Source organism: Camarhynchus parvulus, chromosome 2 (assembly GCF_901933205.1).
Source record: "Camarhynchus parvulus chromosome 2, STF_HiC, whole genome shotgun sequence".
Lineage (NCBI taxonomy): Eukaryota > Metazoa > Chordata > Aves > Passeriformes > Thraupidae > Camarhynchus > Camarhynchus parvulus.
The window spans coordinates 105,376,682-105,392,275 of NC_044572.1; the positions used below are offsets into that span (position 1 = coordinate 105,376,682).

The window sequence follows — 15,594 nt, forward strand, 5'->3', positions numbered from 1 at the left end:
GCAGTTTCTAGGAATGAGACAGTATCTGCTTTTGCTTTACTATGGGTATTGGTTGTTTAAGTTGTGTATTTCCTTTCAAAAAATGTTTTTCTTCTTTAAAAAAGAACCTCACTTGTTCTACAGAGTCAGGGAAACTGCCTCTATAGCTACCAAAAGGAATTTATCCACCATATACTAATTTTCAAACTGGGGGTTTTTGTGAAAAATTCTGTTTTACTGTAACAGCAATTAAAAAGCTTCACCATAAGACATTATGAAATGTCCCTTTGCCTTGTGAAATAAAAATCTGGTAAAAATTCAGTTTATGAAAAAGAGTGTAACATCACAGAGTAACTTACCCCATTAGCATGTGGAGAAAAAGCTGTATTTTTAGCCTTCTTTTGGAAAGGCACAGGGATGAAAGAAGAGCTTTTTTCTTCTCAAAACTACAGACTAGGGATCTGCATAGACAAACAACTTGTTCTCTAATCTGAGCTACAAAATTTTAGCCACAATATATAACTAGGACTCAGGTCCAAAGGACCAACACTTAGATGTTCTTACAGAATTCCTTTGTGTGTTTAATACATGAACAATTTCTCTACATGTTTAAGGCATTTAGTAAAACAAGTACAAATCTCTAGCATCTTGATGCCCGTGATATATTTTAGCAGTTATGCTGCAAAAATCTAAGTACGTGTTAAGAATTATAACTTGAAATGAAACCTGAGAAGTTCAAATCTGGCATAAAAGTCATAGCAAAATCTGTGGAATATGTCCCATCATATCATGCCTCCAGTTCTCTGTATAGTTTTGTGATTTCACTGCTCTTTGTACCTGTGAAGAGACACTTATGCACTACAACAAGCTACCGACCACAGATTTTTTTAAAAAAAAACCCTTGAAAGCAGACAACTGTGTTATATTTTTATGATACTATTCAATAAGGACTATAGCTAGAGGCAGTTTCACTGCATTTACAGCTGCTAACAATATTTCTTTCAATCAGCATACTTCTTAGTTGTTTCTCCAAATCTGAAATCTTAATTGTTAGCAATTACTGTAATGCTACTTTATTTGAATCTTTTTTCATGGGGAAAATTGTCCTCCATTTTCAAGCTCCTGAAAATTTGATTTTGGGGAAATAAAAGCATCCTGTTAAAAAGAAAAAATTAGTTGCTTGGTAACAAACTACATTTTAAATTAATCAGCTTTACCTTTTGTAGCATCCAAAGATTTAACCATTGCAAGGAAGTCTGAAACCTCTTTACTGAGTCTTTGTTGGCATGCTTGTGCTTTCTGAAAAAAACAAGGATAGCTAGTTCAGAAGTGCCTTGTTCTAAGGAAAGTGTATGTTTACTTTCTTTACTATAGTGAAATTTTAAAATTTGGACAGCATTAAATCTTAACAAAGATTCCCAGTCCAGAGACTGATACATTAAAACTGAAACAAATTACTGAAACTACCTTCAAAGACACAAAAGCGAACAGAGTATTTATGAACATTTTATCACTGACCAGATTTTGTTTAATTTAATGTAGCAAATCAACCTGTCAAATTTGCCACTTTTGATTTTTCCCTCGTTCTTTATTGAGCAGTTTAAAAACCTGGGAAGAGCAAGTGCTTGCTCTTTGAGAAACTTAAGGACAAAATAAGCACATTCATAGGTTAACTGATAAATAGCAAGTATAATGACATGCAGAAACCAGCCCCAAGATCATATTTCAAGCCCACATTCAAACCTGGAGACAGTTATCATAAAACCATAGAATGGCTTGGGTTGGAAAGGACCTTAAAGATCACCTAGTTCCAGCCCCTGGCCATCCACACCTTCCACTAGCCCAGGTGGCTCAGAGCCCCATCCCACCTGGCCTTGACCACTTCCAGGGATGAGGCATCCACAGCTTCTCTGGGCAAGCTGTTCCAGCACCTCACCATCCTCACAGTAAAGAATTTCTTCCCAATATCTACATGAAATCTCTCCTCTTCCCACTTTTCCTATACAACTACATCTAGTGTGTAATCACTACTACACAGTTGGCCTGTGTAAAAAGTCACTCCCCCTCTTTTTCATAAGCCACCCTTAAGGCCACAGTGAGGTCTCCCTGAAGCCTTTGCTTCTCTAGCTCTCTCAGCCTGTCTTCAAAGGAGAGGTGTTCATTCATCTCTGGTGGTCACCTTTGTGTCCCTCCTCTGGACCTGCTCTAACATGTTCACATCTTTCTTGCGCTGAGTACCCAGAGCTGGATGTAGCACTCCAGGTGGGGATCTCATGAAGGCAGAAAAGGGGGGCAGAATGGCCTCCCTTGCCCTACTGGCAACTCTGCTTTTGATGTGGCCCAGGATGCAGCTGGTCTTCTGGGCTTCAAGTGCACTGTTATCTATTAAATAATACCATCTTCTGTAGGCTGCTGGGGACTGCCAGGGCCAGTTATCCTCCCACCTCTGCTGTGCCATGAGCTACTTTATGTTCTTGTACTAAAAGGAATGGTACAAGCTGCTTGGAGTTTAGCCACATGAAGATTTTTGCACTGCAGCATCAACTTTCCCTTAAAATAGAAGGTTTTAGCAGTACATGTATAGCAAAAAGCAAGAATCACAGGCTGAATGCTACAATTACCAAAGACTACTCAATTCCATTGCAGATACAAGCAGTCACTATACAATGCATCTGATGTGATCTGAGGTAGTAAAAGATCATTTCCAAAACACTTCATTGCCTGTTCTGTAGAGACAGAACTCGATGTGGGTTAGCTTTGGTGACACTGGGACTGGAGGATAACAAGTAGAGTACACAAGGCTCCCTCTCCTGGCTGAAACTCTCAAGCAGCTTTCTATCTTATAGTAGTGCTAGCAAAAGTGAAATCACAGCCCTGTAGCTACGATAAACATGTCATTTTAGCCACATAGTCTGAGCAGGAATACATGACAGCAAGCAGTGCAAACACAAGCAGCATTTATGCATCCATGGGAGGAATCATCACTTTTAGTCAAAGGTACGTTGAAGTATTTTAATACAAAACAAGGCTAATCTGCAACTGGCAGATGCATGAGCCAAGTAAATATTCAGTACGTACTTTTAGAGTGTCCTGTAGGTCTGTAACAGATACTGCATCATCTTCATCATCACTACTCAGCTGTTCCTGCGTGCAGTAGTGAGTGCTATATGCAGAGTGGTCCTCTATTGCTTCTAGCCAACTCTGGAGAGGAAAAAACAGAGCTAATAAACTTTTCAAAGGTCATCCCCAAAACCAAAGGATCATGTAAGCAGAACAAGAAAATTTTCTCTGGATATAAATAAGATAGTCATTAGTAAAATGAGACATCTCAATGGACAAGAAACAGATTGCTGAAAAATGTAACACGTATTGCAGATGAAATACTCTGTGGGCAGAGTACCACAGACTTATTATTTAACCTTAAGCAAAAATGTAACCCACCCCTCAGCCCTAAGGTCACATTAAAGAAATCTTATTAATTAAAATACTGTAGAGAATATATTTTGCATCTTTGGGTTTCTTTTCAGACAGCAAGGTCCCTGAGACAAAGCTTGCTTTCTTATGCATGACAAACTTTGTGCACAAAACCTCAAGCACTATCATAATTAAGAGGTGGATTCTTTTCCTGTTCATTGGATCACAGAGTGGCTGAGGCTGGCAGGGACGTCTGAAGGCCATCTAGTCCAACTCCTCTGCTCAAGAAGGCCCACCTAGAGCTGGTTGGCCAGGACACCAAGATGGCTTTTGAAAATCTTCAAGAATGGAGATTCCACAACTGTTGTGGGCCTCCTGTGCCAGGGCATAGCCACCCTCACACTTTTTTCTTATGTCCAGAGAGAAATCCCTGTGCTTCAGTTTGTGCCCATTGCCTCTGGTCCTGTCACCAGGCACCACTGAAAAGAGCCTGGCTCTGTCCCTCTTAGCACCTCTCCTCAGGCATTTACAAACATAGGCAAGTTTCCCTGGGCCTCCCCTTCTCCAGACTGAGCAGTCCCAGCTCTCTCAGCTTTTCCTAGTAAAAGTGATGCTCTTATCCCTTCAATCACCTCCATGGCCCTTTGTTAGGCTCTCTTTAGTATGTTTGTATCTCTCTTGTTGTGAGAAGCCCAAAACTGGACACAGAACTCCAATTGCCTCCACCCAAACTCCATCTCTAGTTAGTACACCTGCAGAAGCAAAACAGTGAATGTACTACAAATAGCCCTAAAACTGTTTCAGAGCCACCTTTTGAGAAAACACAGTTTATCAGATCATCTGGGAGTATGGTTAAGAGTAGACTGTACCATTAAGCATTCTTTTGTTTGGGATAATGAACTATGAATGTGCAACAGAAGGAGGTTCCAATAGAAATTTACCACATGGAGAAGCGAATGAAGAACAGGAAGTTAGATAACAGGGCATAATGCAGGCACAGAGCTCGAAAACAAGGTAGCACTTATTTTAAAGAAGAAGTAATTACAATGGGCCAATTTTTTGCTGTTTAATCTGTAACCATGCTAAAAGATGTAATATCTGCAGCAATGCTACCAAGTCCTGATGATCAAAATATGAGATACGCTGCTACTAATGCATCCAAGTAGTATGCAAATTATTCATTATGGAAGTTACTGTATTTTAATGCCTTTGATAAAGAGTCATTATTACCTCTCTTGTTTGAGAGGAAAGGTTATTTTTAGGAATCTTGAAACGATGAACAGTGTCATCAAAACATCTGACAGAAAAGAAGCAACTGTCTGTTGATTTTACCTAGAGCAAAGTGAAGAAAAAACAAAATTAGTATAATGAATCAGTCAGAAAAAAAAGAAGTGTATGCAAAGTATAAAATTATGCTTAACTCAGTAGTTTTTGCCTCAGCTTTGATCCAAGTAATTGTAATTTATAAAAACCTTGGTCAGAACAGTTTTCCAAAGTGTATCATTATGTTATTAATAGCAATATAGAGGTTCTTATGTTTAAATATTATATTTGTATTTATTTGCACCACTTGATTCAGACAAAACCTCAGCAATGGTTCAAGATCGCCAATATTAAGGAATTTGTAGATACTGAAAAGCAAGTCACTTTTCCATACAATATGAGTGCATATATAAGTGCAGTTTAACTGAACTTGTGGTGCCAAACTAGGATAGGGCAGTTATAGAAATTATCTTAAATGCATTTTTCTTAAACACTTCATCTTGCTGGGCATTATAAATGACACCTGGCCTTTGTTTTCTCTGTTCAGCCCCTTCCAAGATGGATTCCCACAAGCATAACAGAAATCAGGGAAGTTTTCCAAACATCACCTTCAAAATTTTTTAGTCTTTCAACTAAGATCAGCTTAAGTTATGCAATCAGTCACAAGCAGCCAGGGACAGCTAAAGAGGAACTGGAGCTTTGGCTATTCCAGATCACATGTTTCAAACTGACCCGGTCTGCTTTCAGGATACCTTGTGTGTCTAAATCTTCAATGCTTTAGAAAGCAGTGAGGGAGCTTTATGGCTACTTTACATAAAAGAACACTTTGCTGGACAGAAACAAGCATTTCTTTCAACAGCACAAGCTTTCTCCCTATTTTATAACAAAGATCAGGTTACCAATCCAGCGGAAGTTTTCATTAACCAGGAATGGAATACAATGGAACATAAAAAAACAACTCAGTAGTTACAACACATTCCTACCGTGCAGACAGCTTGTGTTAGATGCTTGCACCCCTGACGATGATCATTATTCACTGCATCAGCTCTTTGAAAGAAGAAGAGATTTAGTGAAGACAGGAATTATTTAAACTGCTTTTCAGAAATTTAAACACAGAACTTACTGTCTCCGATACCAGGAAAGCACTCCATGTTCTAGAACTATCCAGTAGAGTTTCCAACCAAAAAATCGTGAGCTCTAAAAGGAAAAAAAAAAGGCTAGGTAAACTCAACAGAATACTTTTAGTATAGAGAGCTCAGTGTGCAGCTGCAGTGTGAGCTGCAGAACTGAGTTCTGGGTGGTAGGAGCCTGAGGCAAGAGACCATGAAGTGGCAATGACCTTTTGCTTAACCAAGGGCACAGGGACTTTGTGGTGTCAGGAGCTGAGGACTCAGCAGGAAGACTGCAGACTTTCACACACTTAGACTGCAAGGGCTGAAAACCCACGGGTTCCTTCGTTTGGGTACCTCCTCAGAGGCAGCAGCTCAAGCTACTATCTTGTTATTGCACAATGATTAAAGTAAGGACCCAGACATCTGACACTCAGCTATGGGAAACCAAGGGTCAAGCTGGTAAGGAAACCTTGTCTGACTGAGTGTGGTGAGTTCAGGCAGCCAAGCTGGGCACTTGTCAACTCCCTGGAACCACCAACTGCAAAGGGGCTTCAGACCCAGCAGTGTGATGGACAAAGTGACTCCTGCATGGTCAGGCAGAGAAGCTTCCTTAACACTTAAATCTAGTAAACATTACAAAAAGCTTTTAGGTTCGGCATATCCTGATGATCACAGCAATATGAGAGTATTTTACAAGTGCAGCACTACTCTTGTTTTTGGAACCACCTAAAGATAAAAGTTGAGCCTGCTATTCAGTAAGAACTGAAGTATGAAAATGTTGTATTTTTTAATATTACAGGAATTGGTGGTCGCCACACAATTCTATTTTATAAAATCAAATGAGAAACAAAACATACTGACATCTCCAGCTACAGCATTTTATCTTTCTCAAGCTTTAGCACACAGTTATTTTTTAAGAACAGCTCCTTATATTACAATTGTGATATAGGAAAATTTATACTGAAGAAAACTTTGAAGATTTAGATTCACTTGAGTAACACAGCAAAATGAGCTTTAAACTCTTTGAATGCCATCTTCCCACTAAGTTTTAAAATTTTCAGAAGATGATGGCAAAATATTAGTCACAGTTTCTTAAAGACAATGTATCAGTCAGAGATTATCAAAGTCACCTATTGAGGAAAGAAAAAGCATTTTGCCCACACAAAAGGAACAAAGCCTTATCACAGTGTAGCTTTGCCACAAAAATTACAAAGAAATAAAGATCTTAATGACTGAGGTTAAGAGCAGGGTACCACGAATCTGGTAACTGCTCCACTCAGCCAGTCCATCTATACATATTAGACAAAATTACTATTAAGTACCATTCAAAAATTCTTTAATTCATCAGTTATCACTAAAATATAGAAAAAGGACATACTTTGAAATCTTACAAGCTATTTTAGAAAGGGAAATAAGCCATACCTTCCACAGGAGACCTTCATATCGCCTCAGGGGTTTGTTGATAACCTGCATAGAAATTAAAGCTCATCTAGGAATAGCTTCAACTAGACAGCCTCGGCATTTTAAATTGATACAAAAGTTCCTACCTTTCCAGTTTTACCTGCCAGTATCAGTTTCATTTCTGCACCTTGGGCTAGATCAAGGGGTGTCTGATCTGTTTAGTAACAAGACAAGGCATGAGAATTTGATGCAAATAAACTTAGATGTACTTTAAAATAATTTGACACTCATTACCCATCAGCTTGGCCTTCAAGCATCTACACTTATAATTGGGAACATCAACTCCTCAAGGGCAGAAGACTAAAAAAGGTATAGAGCTTCAAGGCACTGCACTGCTTGTCAGAGTTCTACTAACCACAGAGAGCCCTGTGCCCTTACTAATTTAAATTTGGTTTTAGCTTCCAGCTATAAAAACCAGTTTAGGACACTCACAAATACCAAGACAGAGGCATCTTTAAACAGAGGACAAGAACACAGTTTGCATAACATCTGCATAAAGTTTTCCTCCTTGTGGTTTCATTAGAGGCCTTCTTCTGAGGAGTCACTTTGTCTCAGGCACATTTTCAGTCTTGATTTTTTTGTTACCTGTGTTCAGTGTTTAGCATCAAGAAAGCAAAAGCCAGGCACATTTTACTGTTAAGACAGTCAGTAAATTTTCCAGAAATGGGTAAGCTTGGAAAATAAAAGCACATACAATAAGTATTTTGCTACAGTTGTCCAGCCTCTTGCAATGTAGCCACTGTTGGCCTTCCTCTATTAGTGACACAAAGCTTGTAAAGCACTTTAGGATTTTGCCTGAACGCTGTGTAATAAGTAACACAGCTTGCAGAAGATATTGAATTCGTGTTTCCACTTAACATTTAACATACTTTTCATTTGGTACTCACCATTTTTATTTCTTATTTTAGGATCTGCTCCATTTTTTAGAAGTTTCAATGCACAGTGCTTATGAGCACGGTATGCTGCACAGTGCAAGGGTGTGTTCCCCATCTGATCTGTGCAGTTGATATCAGGTGGCTTGCGCTTGTTTAACTGGAAAAAAAACCAAAGTTTTGCTTACTTATCAGTTTTCCCCCCTCTCCAGATGCCATATTCTCTCTTTTGAAAATTAGTTGTTCCTAACTAGGATGCTTCAGCGTAGATCTGGCAAAAAAGAGGGCATTTAGCAAGTGTTACGACAAGGGCAAGGAGTGCAACAATCAAACAAGACATTCAGCTAAAGAACTTCAGTGTTTTGCTTGCTATACCCCTTCCACCTCTGCTGCACAATATGGACACATTTTTCTGCTCAACTGCAGTGCCAGGGAAAATTGCACAGTACAGCAGTTCAGTCATTTACCTGCTAGAAGGGCCCTACCCAGCTCTACTGTCAAAAGTCTGCTGTTCTTCATAGAAGACTCCCAGGCACAGTGCAGAAGATACCACAGGCCAGTGTTAATCCAGAAAAAAATTGTACAGCCACCCTGTTTCAGAGAGTAAGAACTTTGTACTGAAGGGTGGCAGACCTGCCAGTCCCGATGCCAGATATCCTAGGCCATTTACAGCTCCTAGGATAGGCAATCTGTTATACAAACAGTTTTGCTGCATTCTTAAGTCTATTAAGATAAAAGTAGCTATGTAACCAAGGGAAAAAAAAACCCCAACCCAAACTGAGTTTTACTTGCACACAATATAAACGCTTTGAGAAAATGACCCCTTCAAAGAGAAGGGTCATGAAGCATGACACTGCTAACTACCCTAAAACACCACTACACTTCTACTCAGACATGTGGCTACTGGATGCATACATGGGCGTTGGACGGAATGATCTACAGAGGTCCCTTCCAACACAAAACATTTCATGCACTACCAGCCACTTAAGCTCACAAGCCAGATGGGAGTGCCTTACTAGAAAGGCTAAGTTACTGATAAGCAGCCTTAGGAGACCAGAGTCACCAGTGCATGACAACTTTTGAGAAACTCAGTTTAAGTACTCATATTACGCATATGCTATCTTAGACAAAATTACAAAATAATAACAGAATTCCCATGGCCACAATTCAACATCAACAGCAACTACTTTATATGTACCTCAGAAGTAGTCCTAGAAAGGATAAACTACTTATCCCTTATACAAGCTGTTTACAGATCAACTGGTAAGAGAACAAAAGTCAAAAAGAGGGAGTTTGTGGAAGTATACCCTCATTAACACTGTAGTCAAATACTTGCATTTCTGAGGATTCCTAAGCTTTAGCTCTTCCCAACCAGTTGTTTTACATTTACTTCCTCTTCTGACTTCTTGCCTCCATACCTTTTAAGCCACATGCCTGTGCTTTCAGCACCTTATGTCATGTTACAAGGCAATATTTGAAGGAAGCTTCATGCATCAACTTATTCAGATAAAAATCTGTCCAGTCACTTCAGGAAATGTACAGTACACATTTTTGAGAACTCACAGGAAGAACACACTGGCTTTGCCTCAAGTAGACTAAGGAGCTTGGGTTAAGATTCAGCTGCTGAAGATCTAACTTCTAGTAAATAACATATTCTGGTGTTAGGTGTCATAGTAAAAGTAGATATAAGCAGCTAAAGTTCCATGAGCATCATAGTCTGCTAATAAAAAAATTTAAGTAGAAGCAAAAATGCCTGAACAATCAGTAGGAAAAGTATGGTGAATTTTGGAGCTAAAGGGCAGTTCTGAAGAGCTACACAAATTCTGCCCAGAGGTGTTAACCTAAGGGTAGGAAAGTCAAAGGGGTTTACAACATAGAGCTGTAAGTGCACTCCAAGGAACACCTGTTAAGGACTGACTTAAAACCGACTCCAGCTCAAAAACATGACAATACTATGAAAAGTTTTAGAAGTCAATATATAGCTGTCTTCACATATACAGAGCTCAAAGATAGCAAATATAAAAAATAAAAGAAATATTAAAGATATAAAAATATTTTTAAAAAAGAAAATAACTTAAAAATTACAACGTTCACAGGGAGAATTACATGCTCATGCATAGTAACATGCCACATGAAAGAAAGAGTTTTTCATGACAGATTTCTAGAAGGAGTCACTTTTTTCCTGATTTTATTTTCACATCAGCTTAAGGATTAGTCAAGCAGACATGTAACAAGTATTAAAATTATCAGAATCAAGAATAGATCACTTATGCCAGTGTATTAATTACAATTAGTAAAATTGTGCAGTGTATTAATGCATTTTTTTTAATGCATATTTTTCTACATCTTAGGTGCTGTGTACAGCTCTGATTCTCTCTCCATTTCCAAGAGGACAATACAAAATCTCCAAAAAAGAATCACAAGGATGACCAAAGATTTAACAAGAGTTTCCATGAAAGGAGTTAGAAAGACAAAGCGCTTTCGGCTATAAGAAAAAAAAATTAGAGTGGGGGAAGTAAATTGCAAAGAGATGTTCACTTTTGGCTTCCAGGAAGAAAAATAAAGAACATCAAATATCTCAATATACAAATCTCACATTTGTGAATTTTGATGCCTGAAAAGGCATTACTAAAGGTGCAAAGTAGGTAAAAACCATTCCATACTGCATGTCTTACTTCCAAGGACACTCTTCAGGACTTTCAAAAGTGTGAGTTCAAGCACTGGGACTCTGCTTCAAAACCCAGCTGGATTTGGTCCTGAGCAACCTATTCTAGTTCATTCTGCTCTGCAAACAGGAGCTGGACTGGATCACATCCAGAAGCACCTTCCAGTCTTTCTGTGATCTGCTTCTGCCACAGCCTTACCGTGCCACCGCACTGTGCATCTGGGATTACTATGAGTGTGCACGCACACAAATACAGCGTTTCCAATTTCTGCTCAGCATGAAACTGTGCTGTGCAGACAACTGTCCATTAAAAACTACAATGGATGCTAATGAGAAAGAGCTTACTTTCAAGATTAAAGACAGGCCACACTGTGGTGAAAATCTAGACATCCATGACATTAAAGTATCCACAATAACATAATAAGCTTATCTCAGCAGACCATGAACCATTACACTGCTGTTTACAACCAACTAGCTAACTCTAGCTAAAGGATTTAAAAACATGAAAGAAGGTGAAAACTGCCAGTTTTGCAACCTCCAACAAAGAGGAAAATCCTTGAGGGTTCAGCACCTTACCAATATAACACAGGGCACAGCACTAATATTCCAAAGTCACAGCCTTTGAAATGCAAAGCACAAAGTCATATTTTGTTACATTAGCATAATGGATTGAATGACTTAACTTGAATTCTTACCAAGGCAGTCAGTTTCCCTGTTTCTCCCTCTCTTGCTGCTCCTAAGAGGAGTTCTTCCAGTTTCCTTTCTTGTGTCCTTTCCACTGCTAAATAAAAAAAAAAAAAGGTAATTCTCAGTAAAGTACATATGAAGTACAGCATTCAAACAAGTACAGCAAAACAAGCCTAGAGAAGCAAATGTTTCCAGTATTATTTAAATGGGACAGGTATAAATAGAATATTTACTCAGAAAAGTCTGTGACAGAGCAAAAATATGTTCAAAGCACATAAAATCTGGTAAGATGTGCAAATTTGTATACGCATACAAATATTATTATTATTTCAACACTTAGAACCAAGCCAACTTCCTGCAGAAGGGAAAATGGGAACTATGCAACACCCTCATCTCAGATCTTCCCTATGTTTTTTTCAGCTTCTCCTACACTCTTATCATCCTACCAAAATCTTATTCTTCTCTAACGTTTCAGCAGATGAGCAGTAGAAATGAGTTACTTGTGCATTTGCATGTAGAATCAGAAGAGAGATCACTTCTTATTTGCAGTCTGTGGTAGTGGACACAGAGCTCCATCAGTATTTAAGAGTATTACATAGTAATATCAGGAAGCAACAGTTTTTGAACCCTCCGAAACTATAATCAGTGAACTAGATTATTATTTGGACACCATCTGCCTCATCTCCGACTCCTGTGAGGCCATGGAGGAAACAAGGGGAAGTGTTTTTATTTTTTATGCCTTTTGAAACAATGTCTAAGACTGCAATAACAAGTCCTAAATCTGATCCATAACTGGGTCACCTTTGCAAACTGTTCAGAATTTTGCTCTCTAATGATTTGGTTGACACAAAGCCACTTACTGTTCTTGACTTGAGTTTTGTCTCTTCCAGTGAGCCAAGGCTTTGACTGCCCACGTACCATTCAAATCTGTAGCAAGGACTACCCCAGCAGGACTGAAATAGTGCTATTTGTATTCATAATATTTAACTCTCAAGTCACAAAAAAACCCACTTGTCAGTACTGCAGACAAGAACCAGAAATTATGACTATTTTCTTTCTAATAACCAAATTTAAAAAGAAAATTCAACTGAGCTTCTGTAACTTGCAGGAAAAAAAAGCAGTTTTTAGAATGTACACGTTAAAAAAAAACCCAAACCAAACTTTGACCAATTAAAGTTACCTTCCAACATATTCCTTATGTCTTTGTCATAGGTAACTTCTTTTGCAGTCTCTCCACTGCCATTAACAATAGAAGGATCAGCATTATGCTGCAAGAGTAACATCACCACCTCCTGAAAAACAATTTGAAAAACACTGCTTATCTGTCTGTGTAACTGCAAGGCCACAATCAGGCTTTCCAACTATTGACATCCTGTAAAATGAGCTTTGCAACCAACGGTTTCTCACCACTGCTGGTTTCTTATGAAAACAGGAAGGGATGTTTTAGAGAGATTGAAGAGTGAGACTGACTGAAACATTTTCTCTCCCATCAGTCAGCTGAAGGAATCAACAGGAGGTAAAGCTGAACAGACTGACTCTGAAAAGCTGGTCTACCTGGCGTGAATGCTGACTTGGACAGATAAAAATTGTACAAATGGCTCTTCTGACAAAACAGTGAGTAGTCACTCCTTCTGAAGGGCCAAGATGTTACTCATAGAGGTAGTACTAGTTTTGGAATGATGGTGGCAATGGTGGTTGGGGAGGGAGGGGAATCAAACTAGTGTCACATTACACAGGCCTTTAAGAAGCTCTTTAGTTCTAATTAACTATGAAGAAACAGCACTTCCAGACACCAAATGGGCCTGTGTGTCCTAATTTAAGAGATTTCTTTCCCCTCCAGAAGCTACTAAGATTAAAACAATGTGGTTTCTCTCTGTGTTTTTTTTTTTTTGGACAGTTATGCAAGCTAGGCAATGTGCCTAATCCTTCTGAACACGCTGTACCAAAACAGACAATAAGTCATTTTTAGACCCTGTAAAAACATCTTTTTGAAGTGATCTTATTGCTAGTACTTTCTTAATAATTCTACAAGTGAGGCTTAGAAAAGGCACCATACTTTACCTTACGGCCTGTGAAAGCTGCACGATGGAGCGGAGTGTCCCCCATGTCATTCAGCACATTCACATCTGCACCTGCCTAAACAGCAAGACCAACAGACATCTGAATACCCTTCCAACAAGAGCTACCTGGCTATTCCTCTGCTTGGGGGGAAGGGGAGACAGGACACTAATGTAGACTTCGTGATAAATCAGATCAGAACTGTAATACAGTTATTCTGGAAACATGTATGTATCTAAGATTCATAGCCAACATTCCCTCAACTGCTTCAAAAAGGAAAAGCCCCCTGCATTTTTCCAGGCATATCTAACACTTTTAAGAAGAGAGTATATGGAAAGTAAGTTTAAAACAAGGAGTGGGGGCTGTTAATTGTCTTGGTTTTGGTTTGGCTTGGGTTGTTTGGGGTTTTGTAGGTCTTCCTGTTAAATCTCCCTTCCTTTTGTCACACACTTTCTCCATCCCATGCCTTTTATCTGAAAGGATGAGTGTTTGCCACACTGCGCAGGCACTCTTCCAAGAAACCAAGAAATCCTATCCTTCTTTCATTAAGTATTTCTTCTCACCACTCTACCTAACCTATCAAAGGGTCAAAGAGAGGGTAGGGCATACTTAACTTCATCACATATGTTTAGATCACAGGATTTAGCCAGGTCATTGTTGCCTGCCTCAAGTTAACTGATGAACCTGACTATAGTTCCAGAGCTCTATTTCTGATAATGCCTCCTTCACTTGCTCTTTGCACAAGTACATACACACTTATACATGCCTAGCTTTTAGAAGTGCACAGCCTCACTTATTTCTCACCTTGTTCTTTAAATAATACCCTTTCAAGAGCCCTATCAAAAGAGCCAAAAGTATTTGTACTTTATACTCTTCGAACTCTTCAAGCTGGATACTTGATGAATGCATTAAGTGACAAAACTTTACCTTCTGCTTTAAATAGCCCATTTGAATTGAAAATGGCATTATTCACTGAGCAAGTGTATAGGCTAGAGAAGAATTTCTCAAAGAAGTCTCAAATTTGTTTTCTGCTTTAAAGTCTAGATTATGCTGGCAGCTTTTATTCTTAATGAAAATCAAGTTGAGATTAGCTTTGCACTTGAGCCTGTTTATCACACTGCTGCCATCCAGCAAAATCTTTCAAATACGAAAGAGGGTCTAATATAGCTAAGGTTGGTTGAAGCTACCCTGAGAGCAAAAACAAAAAAAAAATTCAGTCAGAAACTACAGAAACAACTGCATTTGCAGTTGTTATGCAAATTCAAACACATAAATTTTGATAACAGAAGTCCATAGTTTCATAATTCGCCATGCAGTTCATTACTTCAAAGACATTAGAAAGAAATAATGAGTCCAACTGTATTAGCCTGTGCCTGAAAGAAAGACATACAGGCTACTTTGCACAAAATTCTGTGCATGCTTCTATGCACAATATAGAATTAAATAATGCAGCATTTTTTGTATTTGAGACACTTTGGACTTTTCTACAGCTTGGTAACTGAAATTGCCTAAACTTAAGCACTTTATGTACAACAGCAAACTAATTAAACCGTTGAAGTCATTGCAGTACTAGTATCACATGCTGGCTTATTATACACAGATACCCACTAAGATTCAAAAAACCTGAGCTTTCATGAATGCATACCTATATATTGCACGTCCTTAGCTCCTACATGCAGATAGTTACACTCCAAGAGAAAACCAGCTAAGCACCAATAATTGTAAAAACTGCTCAGAGTAAGGGCAGTATGCTACTGTATAGACTTCCACTGTCACTGTTTTGGGTACTTCTAAACCAGGCCTATCTTAATGTCACAACAATCAGTTATGTCTATGCTACATGCAGATAAACTGTAGGGGTGCCTCTGCCTCTCTGCAAAGCCTTCTCTCTTCTATCACAAAAACCTGAACAAACACCAATTGCTTCTAGCCTTACACAGAGCGGATAACAGATATATACCTTCAGCAAATCCTCTACCACAACAGCATGTCCAAAGTAGCAAGCAAGGTGAAGAGGTGTCCAACCCATATTAGACTTACTTCTGCCTAAAAGACAAAACAGGTAAATTAAGTTTTGATCACA

General features: G+C 38.8%; 1 protein-coding gene across 3 annotated transcripts in view; it reads right to left on the bottom strand.

The window, feature by feature from the left end:
* Positions 1 to 15,594, bottom strand: part of OSBPL1A (oxysterol binding protein like 1A) — a 77,263-nt gene that overhangs the window by 50,996 nt on the left and 10,673 nt on the right. For all 3 annotated transcript variants that reach the window (XM_030970451.1, XM_030970432.1, XM_030970442.1), the window contains 12 exons: positions 15,472 to 15,557; positions 13,515 to 13,589; positions 12,634 to 12,745; positions 11,462 to 11,547; positions 8,117 to 8,261; positions 7,316 to 7,383; positions 7,191 to 7,235; positions 5,780 to 5,853; positions 5,640 to 5,703; positions 4,624 to 4,725; positions 3,058 to 3,180; positions 1,197 to 1,278 (listed from right to left, as the gene is read on the bottom strand). In XM_030970451.1, the coding sequence (XP_030826311.1) occupies positions 1,197 to 1,278; positions 3,058 to 3,180; positions 4,624 to 4,725; positions 5,640 to 5,703; positions 5,780 to 5,853; positions 7,191 to 7,235; positions 7,316 to 7,383; positions 8,117 to 8,261; positions 11,462 to 11,547; positions 12,634 to 12,745; positions 13,515 to 13,589; positions 15,472 to 15,557 (1,062 nt within the window). The remainder of the gene's footprint in view (positions 1 to 1,196; positions 1,279 to 3,057; positions 3,181 to 4,623; positions 4,726 to 5,639; positions 5,704 to 5,779; positions 5,854 to 7,190; positions 7,236 to 7,315; positions 7,384 to 8,116; positions 8,262 to 11,461; positions 11,548 to 12,633; positions 12,746 to 13,514; positions 13,590 to 15,471; positions 15,558 to 15,594) is intronic.